Consider the following 12103-nt stretch of genomic DNA (forward strand, 5'->3'; position numbering starts at 1 on the left):
CTCTGCGGGCTGCTGACGCAAATTGAGAGTGCTGTTTGGAATCCCTGCTCCCTCCCTCCTTCTCTATTGTGTGTGTGTGTGTGTGTGTGTGTGTTTCTGCTTTACTGTATGTTTGATTCCATATAAACAGAGAGAGCTCATTGTATGCCTGCGTGCTTTTTTACCTCTTCGCTTCCGTCTTTTGTGCCCATCTGTTTCATGCTGGCTGTCCGTTCGCACCTCTGCAAGTGTTGCATACCATCTGTGAGAGTGTCAGCTTGGGTCCCTCTGTGTGTGCGTGTTTGTGTGTGTTTGTATACTGTATGTGTGTGTGTCCGTGTGTGCATGTTTAAGTACTCGTCTCTGTACTTGTAGTGGGGAAGTTGGCAGAGGCTGGCATCCTTTTGCAGCCAGTTCGAGAGGGGAATGTTTACCCACTTCCCCAGCAGATGTTTGGGGAAAGTACCATTTTCTGTCTTGGCCTCCTGTGAACTGTAATTCATCTCTTGCACCGGTCCCATAAAGAACTGTTGCACCCGTGCAAATCACCTTGGAAGGAAAAGGATTTATCCCGAGATAAATAATAAATCGTCCTGCAGCTCTGACTTGACTGATAGACTCACCTGTGGCGGAAAGTCTCGCCGTCCCCGAGGAGGTCTCCAGTCTAAATCACCGCTGTGACACTGAGTTGCACTGAAGGAGTCATTTCCGTACATGTATAATACATGGCTGTCTGATCAATTATTCAGAGTCGGATGGGCACTCTGGTGTTGCCAGGTGAGCGACGATTGAGACATCGTGGGGGAGAGGCTGTTGGGGTTTGATGCCCGCTGACAGCATCGTCCGCCAGTGCTGCTGACGGACTGGCAGCGTCCGGATGACGTGTTGCTCCTTGTGACCGCCGAATTCTCCTCCAGCTGTCCTCTGGCACCCAAGTTTCTCACGCTACAATCTGGTGTCCACTGGAAAGCATCCAGATTCGATGAACCTCACTTCACATTTTCTTTTCTGACACTTGCCACTTGCCACCAACTTTTGCGGGACGTGAAAACGCAGCCAGGAGAATTTTGGTGGGTTTGAACCGAGGGTGCAGCTCTCCTTGGAGGTCGGAGCTCGTTTCTGGTGTCAAATCGCGTCACATTTTCCCTGAGAGCATGATTGGCGTTAACAGCCTGCACTCAGCGGGGCGCCTACGCTCGCGCTCTCTTTGCTCCGTGCGCTACGGACGGGACTTCCGGATGATGGACCCGTTCCGGTATCCCAGAACGCCGCGCTCCCGTTCGCTCAAACCCCTGGTGTTTCCAGACCTGCTGGGTAAGGCTCAGGATGGACAGAATCACCCACAGGCAAGAAAGAGAAAGAAGGTATAGTTCACTGAACACCGTATCAACAACACCCAGGAGTCCATTCGCACTTTAGGACTCAGAGGAATGAGACATTTTTTATTTTTCAATCACATTTTACAGAACATATCATTTATCATCACAAAAGCGCAGCAGCTGGATAGTGTGAACTACATCAGCAGCATCATCAGAACTGATAACTGAGTCAGGGTTTTTTTTTTCCACTTTATTTGATGTCAGTGTGACACCTGTCATGTGGGATTATATCATATTCGGCATGACACTGGCTAATGGCTTGTCATTCAAAGCTGATTTGCTAAATTTGTCAAATGGCACATTAGTTTTTACACTGTAGATGGTTTATTTCTAAATAGAGAAACTTATTATATCTATGTCTAACATTTACATGGCAGTGTCCCACACACAAGTACTTGTTTTATGTTCTGTATGCAGTGCTGCTGTTACTGGATGTAGTAATGTCTGCACACTGCAAAAAAAAAAAAAAAAAAAAAAAAAAAAAATCCATGTTAACAAGTAATTTGGTCTCATCTTCAGTCTGAAAACCTTGCTTTTAAAAATATCATAATGAGATAAGTGGAAAAAAATGTTGGTAGGAATGTTTCCAATGCAATTTCACTTGTTTCCAATTTTTTCTCAATATGTTGAAACAAGGCAGCATAACTCTGATCAGGCCACTAGGAAAGAAAATGACTCTAGATTTTAAGAAAACTGTGGAAACAAGCTGATTAATAAATAAGATTTTTACTATGAATATTAGACCAAATAACTTGTTAAGATGGTGATTTTTTGCCATGTTTGTTGCACATTTTTATATGGAGCATACACAGAGACACACACACACACACACACACACCCTCACACACATTATTTACCACAGAGCTGATGAAGGGGATTGGTTCACTGCCAGGCCTGACTGGCCATACACTACAGCTCAGTATAACATATTGTGTAAGGCCACCACTCAAGGCTAATGGCCCTCATTTGCTGGCACGGTGTGACGTTGACGAAGCGAGTAGGTGAAGGTGACGAACATCTATCCTTGTCTCGATGAGGCCAGAGGCTGAACGAGTGTGACTGATGCTCTGATTGGTACGAACACCTTCCCTTCCACTTCCATCTCCCCTTCATCACCTTCCTCCATCCTCGTTCCCTCTTCAGTCTCCCACCTTGAAAATCCCCGGGGTGTCCCTTACTGTTGATGTGTTTCATTTCAGCTTTAAGAGAGCAGAATTAAAATAGAAAACGCTCTTATTATGGTTAACTCAGTGTTGGCAGATGAGCTCCTCTGGCTGTGACAGGACTAATGTGTGTGTCTCACTTACACTCTCAATCAACTCCTGTGACATGTTCACGGAGTGGTATCAGTAAAGTACATCTGTCTATCATGTAGGCACATAAATAAAACTTTTGGAAGTAAACTAAAGCTGGAACTATACGTAGTCTACAGCTTTAGTTTATCATTACTTTGCAGTGCAATGCAGTATATGCTAATTTCCCAGCTGAGAACAGTAAAATTAAAGCTAGAATAATGAGAATTGCTCAGGGTCAGTTTAACTGTGGAGCTTTTAGACAAAAAAACACCAAATAAATGATGGTTGGTGGTTGAGTCAGCATGGTTTGACCATCAGCTTGACCCACTGATAGATTAATGGTTTTTCCAAATGTGCTCGTTTTCCCTGTTTCTGTTCTTGCATTTTAAAGATGTCCTTAGTTGTGTTCTTTTTTTTTGGTTAGAGTGTAACAGTAAGTAGAGGCTCGCTAAAGAAGCTTTGTTTTATTGCCTCATATGAGTTCACTGTCCATTTCCACATTATCAGCGTCTGCAGTCAGAGTCTGTGGCTGTTCTTGTAGCAGCACATCAATACACTTTTATGGCTCCCAAATTCACTGTGAAGATTTGATGCTGACCAGATTTGTGCTGCAAAAGAGGTTCATTTAAAGGCTCTGCCAGTTTGAACCTCGCCAGCTCTGGCATCCTGGGAAGACCTGCAGGATTTTTAATCGGTCGTGGACTGTTAATATTTATGAGCAGCCGCAGCTTAGAACACAGTTTGACTTCCCAGATTTTACAGAATATTTAGATAGCGCCTATGAAAACCAGAACCAAAACTGTGACGGTCTAGGCTGGCTGTGCATGAATATTCATAATGCCCTGGAATTCGAGTATTCTTGATTAGGCCCAGTTTCAAAGAGAACTTATAAAAATTAACCTGATTAGACACACTGCATCAAACCCATTATGAATCCAGTTCCATTTGACTAAAAGCCACAATGCCGTGGTATCACACGCAGAAGAGCTCAGAAGTTTGAAACAGATGAATTTGAAGTGAAAACCATCAACATTACAGGGAGCGCATTAAGGAGGTTTTAGCTGTGGATGCAGCCTCTTTCTCTCTCCAGATGGCAATTATGGTCATGGTGAGAAAGAACAGAGAGGCAGCGCAGCATCGGTCTACAAGGAATATAGCGGTGAATGAGGTGGCAATGAACTGCCCACGAGTGTCCTTTCAATCACCTCAACTGTCACAGTTGTCCATCAGCGGCGTTCCCTGCCTTGATCAGGATCTGAGCGCCACAGCGTGATGGCTTAATGCTGTCCGCTCTCTCCCTGCCCCTCTGCTGCAGACCCGCTGCTGAACAGACTTGTCATATCACATTCAGCTGGCATATCCCATCATCACCCAGGCTGGGGAGGGCGGGGGGGTGAATGAGAACTGTTTAAATGGCTTGACTGTCACTACAGATTTTGTGGTGGTTAAAGACAAATGTACCATGTCTTCAATGAGGAAACAAACACAAAGAGGCAGAGATTTAAATCCCCTCATCTCCTCTTCTTGCTATTATTCTTTAGACTTCATTTTAAATGGGTTGATTATAAAAGTAATTAAATAAAGTTATTTATTATCTATGAAAATATTGCGGCAATATCGCCTCAAAAAATTGATGATAAATATAACGACCGCTGCCAAGAACTGATAGGGAATCCAAACGAGTTCATTTGGAAATGGAACTTGGAGTTGAGAAAACGCACCATACCCCAGTGTAATTATAAACATTTGAATTAATAACAGCCTTACAGGAAAAACCCAGATTTCCTCAGATTATAAGTTTGTCTTATGTACAGTAAATAGCCCAACTAACTTGCTGCCAATGATGCAGATCTCTTTAATTTTTTTCTCCTACAATCTGTTGACAGTAGGTAGTCAAATATGGAAAATATGTTTGAATTGTTCACTGGCACTCTCAAAATACCTGGTTTAGACTGGTGGACAAACACAGGGCATTTTTTTTTCTTTTTTCTTTTCCTTTTTTCATTTGGTCCTTGTATATCCTATGCTGTGACTTAATTTTGCTCTGTGAGGGTCTAAATTATAAATGGGTGGATTGATTTGCTCATCTGCCCATTGACTGGCCGGCTGGTTGGCTGATAATGTCTCTGTAACTGATGGACTGGTGGCCGACTGATTGGATGATTGATGGATTGATTGGCTGAGAGAGCGAGTTAAGCTGAGGCAGAGGACAATCGGAGTGGGCTGAAAGAGGACGGCGTTCCCCCGTGTGAGCGCAAATGGTTGAATGAAACCAGCTTGCTGACTTTCTAGGTTTCACGGAGACCCACAGCTGACCGGCCCCTCTCGCTAAATTTGAACAGATCACCTAGTGAACTCAGCTGTGGCCGTGTGCTATTTGTCATTATTATCTAAAGTTGTTTCTATTCTGGCTTCTCTCCACAGGCCCTGTACAACTCAATCAAGAATCAGAAGCTTCAATGGACACTGTAAGTACATTGACTATAAGCTCATATTGTACAACTTAAATGCATACACACAAACTCCATCCCTGTCTCTGTCCTTTTTCTCTGTCTGATTCACTCCTTCTTTTAATCACGCACACACACACACACACACGCACGCACACACAAACCCATTATTCTGAAGCCCGCAGATGTGCCCAATAAAAGATATTGATTAGCTTGTTTGCATCCTCATTAATGACGTTAGGGTTGTCTGGCATGCAACGGAAACATTAGTGTGTCAAGGGTTGCTATTCTGGATCGCAGCTCCAGAGTGCCTCGCAGATGCCAATTAAGTCGCTGCTGTCTTTCCAAGCTTTGTTGCCATAGTTACGGCACCATGGATACGACTCCATAGCTACTGCATTGCTCTTTCCTCCCTGAATTGTCTAAGCGCAAACACGCATATAACACACAAATGCACAAACATATACACACAGGAAATGCACTCGCATGCACTTATATATATATATGTATGTATGTGTATTTGTGTGTGTGTGTGTGTGTGTGTGTGTGTGTGTGTGTGTGTGTGTGTATAGGCCCTTGTAGATAAAAACATAGAGAGCAGTAAAGGAGAAATAGAGGCAGCGACACACACAGAGAGGAAAAGACAGAGAGAACTCCATTTAAAGGGCTCAATACCTGCATCCTGTACAAAGGTGTGACCACAGCCTCCCACTACCTTCCCAAAAATAGCAGCAGCGCTCCCGGAGCAGCTGAAAAAAAAAAAAAAAAAAACTGGTCAGAGGAACAGATCGAGGAGGAGATCCACAGAGAGGAAGGCAATTCAGTTCAAACATCTCCGCTGACATATACACAGCTATTTAAACGCTGCTGCCACGGCCACCACGCACCACACAAGAGGCCAGGGATAGATAGAGATGTCATTTTTAGACACACAACAACCGCCTCGCCATCAAACATGTCTCAAAATGAAATACAGAGGGGGAATCCATCTCGAAAATGAAATGAAACACAGATTCACAGATTAGGGCCGCGCGGTTCTTTGGTTCGTGGCGACAGCGGAGAGTTGCTCATGTTCACATATGAATAATGGAGCTGTCGAAAAAACCATAAGAGTATGTCGGTTCCGTTTGTGTTGGATTTTTGCTTTGAAGCCCCAATCTTAAATTAGAGTACAGTGCCACCTGTGCTGCCACATTCACTGCGCGCTTAGTCGATGCATATTTTATCACACTAAGGATATTTTTCCTCTTCCAACTCACTGACCGACTTCTTAAGACGAGTGTTTGTCTTTATGGTTAAGTTGTCGGCAAACATTTGCCAGTGCTATATTTGAGCAGAAAACAAAAGATCTGCATTTTTTAGCACAGTAGGATATGAAAAGCACAGACATTTGGTATCAGGAAGTCCAAGAGTTTATGTGTATGTGTGTCTATGAATCATTATAATTGCACTTACTGTCATCTGTGATCTGCATGTGCTGTACTGTTGTGCACCCTGACCGCGTTCTTGTTTTTAACCATGTTTTTTATCACGTCTGTGGTGAGGCTAAAGATAATCCTCCATCCCAGTTTGGAAAATTAGGTTCTGCTCTGTTGTGTTCTTTTCTGTTCTGTTACACTGTACATGTGAAATTTGCCGTATACATGTGAAAATAAGTGTGTGTTTGTGTGTGTGTGTGTGTGTGCACGCGCGCGCATGCATGTGTGTGTTTTTGCAATCTGATGAAAAACACAGCGCTAGATGTTATTTCACACCCCCACAGAGACAGACACGCACATGGCCACTCTCAACAGTGCAGTTGGATGCACCCACATGTTCTTCACTCAGTCACACACACACACACACACACACACACACACACACACACACATACAAGCATGCTTCCTCATTCAGGAGCGGGGGTGGAGAGGAGCTCTGGGGGTTCAGAGAGACGAGGTTGGGCATCGTGCACCCCTCCCTTCCATATCACAGAGAGGGAGAGACTCAACAAGTCAGAGATACAGGAGGATACGTTTCTGCATGAAAAACACCGAGGATGGATGGTTGGGACAAACAGAACAGAAGATGAAAATGGCCGAGAAAGTAATACCACAAAGGAATAGTAGGAAAGGAGCGTGGAGAAGGATAAAGAGGCACGCTGTACATCAAATGAGCGAGGGAGAGGGAGAGACTGAGCCCATCTGCTCTATTATTCCTTTTATTCCGCTAATCCCTCTCTCTTCCTCCCTCAATGGCTCTAATCATCCTGTCTTCCTATTGTCTGCTGCCGCCTCTCACCTGGGAGAGCAGAATGTCTTCCATCGGCTTGTATGAATACGATGGCAAGATGGTGATCGTTTCAAGGAACAAATGCTTCTCTCAGTGAATAAAGGTTAAAAAGAGGAAGCTGAGGGTTAAAAAAAAATTGCAGTTTTGGTGAATGAGGAAATGTTTTGCAGTACACACAGGGGATGTATGAATGTATGCACAGTATGCATGGATGGACTCATGTCCTCATTCACTTGACAAGTGAAGTGTTTTGACATTGTTACTATGAGCCAGTGACACAGGTGAGATAGGAAATGAGCCTCCAGTGGCTGCTGGTACAGCAACATCAGCACATAAGCACCCAGCTTCCACTTACTTTACAACTAGAGCCAACCTGTTTAACTATCCCTTTCCCCCCATTGTATCATCACCCCATCCTCCTCTCCTCTCCTCTCCTCTCCTCTCCTCTCCTCTTTCCTTTCCTTTCCTTTCCTTTCCTTTCCCTTCCCTTCCCTCTCATCTCTTCCTTCTCTGGATAATGTTATGCCATCTGAGAAGGATCAGCTTTTGTCTTTTTCTAGCTTTTGTTTTCTTCCCCCCACTCTGTCTCTGTGTCCTCACTTCTCTATATCTCCTCCATCCATCCCCCCGCTCTCCAGCTCCTCTCTACTTTGTCTCTGTGTAGAATGGGATTCAGGCAGGCCAGCAGTTACCAGGCAACAGGCTACATGCTCATTGGCTCTGTCTCTGCCTCTCTCTCTCTCTCTCTCTCTCTCTCTCTCTCCCTCTCTTTCTCTCTCTCACTCTGGCTCCTGCATGGGGTTAACTGCTGTTATGTACTGTTGGTTACTCATAGCGTGGTCTCGGGGGGGTTCGGCATCCAGCCATTTTTCTATTTTCAGGCTGAACTTTTACATGGGTGCCGCTTGGTGAGGTAACAAGTGGAATTGCCATTTTACCTCGCTGGGCAGATGCACCAGACACTTGCTGTGATGGCCATGAGGCATCTACTGTATGTGCTCCTAATGTGACAAATCCCTTTAAAACACTAAAAGGAATTTATGCACTGGAAGGCATGATTTGCAGATCATTACTGTTATTACTCGTGCAGCGGAGTAAGGATTGCTTATCATCCACATAAAACACAAATCTGTCTCTATTTCCTTTTGAGTAAATTGCTCACTTTATTGGCTAGACAGTCGGGTTAGGCAGGTAATAGATACACACAAACATGTGTTGGCACAGGCACACAGTTGATGTGGGAGCAATAAAGCTGAGATCAGAGCAAGCCGGTGCTCAGTAGCTCATTAACTCCTTGTATTCAGCGATGGCTCCTCGAGGCCTGTCTACGAAGAAGAATGTCCACTGTGCACAAAACTTCAAATCCCAGCCACAACTCTCAAGCCCAAAACTTAATAAGGAGTGGAGTGTGGATCAACAGTATTTTGGGACATGCAGTCACACACCAGTGCTTTGGGTTCACATATGAGCTGAGCTGGCTTAATGCTGCTCTCCTCTCGCCTCTCCCTGATGCATTCAAGGAGCCCCGTTTCTTCGGAGGGAGGGAGGGGTAGCAACTTTTCTCACTTCTGAAGTGTTTCTCATGAGCGGAGAGGGAGACTAAGAAACACTGACACGTATGCAATTCATCTCTGAGAGGAGCAGTCCCTGGGGGCCCGGATGCCCCTGTTTTTCACCTCAAAGCTGGAACAAGATCGATGATGTCACTCCTTTACCGTGGAGCGTTTTGATCAAGGAGAGTGGACCGCTCCTCGGGAGAACAGGAGCCAAGCACAAAGAGATAGCGAGGGAACAGCAGAGGAAAACACACAATTAAGGCTTTGAAGACATAGTTTCATTCACTCAGGTTTCCCCCAAGGTACACGCGGAGCTTTGTAAATACCTTGTGCTGCAAAAACTCTGCCAAGGCACCAGCAGTAGATAGAAATATTACTCATGCCGTGCGTATGAAACGAAAGTTCCCCCAGCAAGTGGTTAGGGCTTTGTGTGAAATCTGGGTGCCTCTTGTGCTGTGCTGCTCCTTGTGTAACAGGCAGAGTGAGAGGCAAATGGACAGGACAAATGATGATGTGTTGATGCAGGTTGCTAATGAGGCATGACACATAAGTGTTGATCACCATGGAATCTGTTTTTTTTTTTGTCTCCATAGCGACGAGGAAGAGCTGCGGAAATCGTTTTCAGAGCTCGGGGACAGCCTGTGCGACTCCGACGCCTCCAAGTCTATGAGGCGGGTGGGCAGCAGTGGGAAGCCCCTGTCGGATGCGGACCAGCCCACCGGAGCACTGCTGTACAAGAACGGCTTCCTGGTCCGCAAAGTCCACGCCGATTCAGATGGCAAGAGAAGTAGGCTTTAGACCCTCATACTAACCTCATTTCTTCATATGAAACAATTTGTTATTTTGACAGTGCTGCATGTAAACAAGTAAAAGGTGGTGGTACACATCCCTGCTACTGCACCCCTGCCAATGATGAATTCAAAATGTTACTTAAGTAAAGGTATAGTATTAGGAACAAAATGTATTATTTCGGTATGAAAAGTGAAAGTACTCATTTTAGGGAACTGTTTCTTTTATTTCAAAGTGTTTAATTACTGATGCATTAACCCTTGTGCTTCATGTACTAACAATATATGAAGCAGTTTACACTAGTTTACTCTCTAACAATGCATCAGATTTTTTTTTTTTTTTTTTTTTTTTGCATGTTAAAACTTGTTCTGCTAACTAGTTACTACAGCTGTCAGATAAATGCAGCTCAGCAAAATGTACAGTATTTCCCCCTGAAATGTAGTGGAATAAAAGTGTCAAGTCTTACAAAATGTAAATGCTCAAGTAAAAAGTCCAGTACTTCAAAATTGCTCTCTAGGCACAATGCTTTAGCAAATATGCTTAGTTACTTTCCACATGTGGGCTAGGCCCCAATGCTCTCTTACGTTGTGTGCAATGTTTCAACCACTGCTCAACCCCTGTAGTATAGAGTGTAATGTCTATACGCCTACATATCTAAAAATCAGAACGCTGCAAAATATGTTGTTTCCTTTACAAGAATATAATATTTGATCTGTGTTGATAACTGCAGCACATTTCTCCTCTTCACAGCGCCAAGAGGGAAGAGAGGGTGGAAGACCTTCTACGCAATTTTAAAGGGCCTAATTCTCTATCTGCAAAAGGTTGGCTGCTCACAATCATGTTGTACAGTATATATTGTAGGCCTATATACAGAGAAAAACTAAAGAAAAAGTATGAAGGACTCCAATCTAAAAAACTATATAGAAAGCAATTTTGGAAATAGTCGCTACTTGATACTCCTTCAACCTTTCAAAACTACAGGTGGCTGCATCCTCAAAAATAATCCCTTTGTTGGAAGCAAAATTGTAAAGATTGTTTTTTTTTTTTTTTTTACCAGTGTACCACCTGCTCACACATAATCACAAACTTTACCTTATCCAAACAGAATGTACCATAGCATAAAAAATGAAAATATCATCAGGCAATCTGTCCATGGAGGCTGCTGGTTGGCTTCCATTTCCTGTTTACATATCTGTAACGTGATATGACATAGCACGCCTGTTGTAAGTCGAGTGTGCCTGGGCCAGCCAGTCACACCCTGGCACTGTGCAGGAGGCCCATATGGAGTGGTGGTCTCGGTCTTTGGCGAGGGGGAAGGCTCTGCCAGCGTCTCTGGCCACTGTTGCACTAGCTCACTCGGGTTGGCCAGAAACAAGGCTCCCACTCAGGGACGTTCCTGTTGTGACACCATGGCTGTGTTCTCTGGTCCAACTCCGGATATGTCTGTTCAGATCAGAGGCTCACGCTGAGGGCGAAAACAAAGCCCCCTGCTCGAGAATAAATTGTTCTGGATGGTTTATGATGTACTACAGAGAGAGTAGCTCAGACGTGCTCTCTCCCAGTCAGAATTACCACATAATTGTTGTTGTGATTATTATTAGTAGTAGTAGTAGAAGAAGTGGTAGCAATAGTAATAGTAGTAGTAATAGTAGTAGTGGTCCACTTTGTAACACACAGTTACAAAGTGCTTCTCGCATACAGGAAATAAAAACAAATACATAAAAAGGAGATGTAACTGGGGCCAAGGTCGTTAAGTGCTTTATATGTAATCAGTACTCTTAATTTATTCTGAAGTAGTAGCATTGGTAGTAGTGGTAGCAATAGAAGTAGTAGTGGTAAAAGAAGTGGCAGTAGTAGCCTTATGTGTGATAAGGGTAATAGTATAGTGGTAGTAGTAGCAGCAGTAGCTTTAGCAGCAGCCGTGCACTAGCATTAGTAGTAGTCATTGAAGTGGTATTAGTAGTAGTAGTGGTAGTAGTAGTACTAATAATAGTCGCAGTAATGGTAGTGGTAGAGGTAGTAGAAGTAGTGGTCATAGCGGCAGTGGTAGTAGTAGCTGTAAAAGGTAGTTGTAGACATGAAACATTGCTTACGTTATATTTTAATATAGTATATCTCCCTATACAGTTGATACAGTTCGTCATGGTCACTTGTGAGTGAGCGCCAGTTTAACAAGGGGGTGGTAAGGAAGGGTCTGGACATGTGTTACCATCCAGGGTTGCTATTCTATACTTTCACTGTTCAAGTCAACCCTGGAAAAATATGGATACACGGTGCCATGATGCCCATTGTACCAACCTCCCAAGTGATGCTGGCCAGTGGCTTGCAGTTTTGCTCTGGTTGTGCTGGGAATAACTCACGTGTTAATATATGCACGTGCCCCTCCC

At 44.0% G+C, this 12103-nt stretch overlaps 1 protein-coding gene across 1 annotated transcript in view; it reads left to right on the forward strand.

Moving 5' to 3' along the window:
• Positions 1–12103, forward strand: part of LOC115378361 (PH and SEC7 domain-containing protein 1-like) — a 35076-nt gene that overhangs the window by 16149 nt on the left and 6824 nt on the right. Inside the window, exons 7-9 of the mRNA XM_030078597.1 lie at positions 5078–5121; positions 9521–9714; positions 10467–10537. Of these exons, the coding sequence (XP_029934457.1) occupies positions 5078–5121; positions 9521–9714; positions 10467–10537 (309 nt within the window). The remainder of the gene's footprint in view (positions 1–5077; positions 5122–9520; positions 9715–10466; positions 10538–12103) is intronic.

This window comes from Myripristis murdjan, chromosome 19 (assembly GCF_902150065.1).
Source record: "Myripristis murdjan chromosome 19, fMyrMur1.1, whole genome shotgun sequence".
Lineage (NCBI taxonomy): Eukaryota > Metazoa > Chordata > Actinopteri > Holocentriformes > Holocentridae > Myripristis > Myripristis murdjan.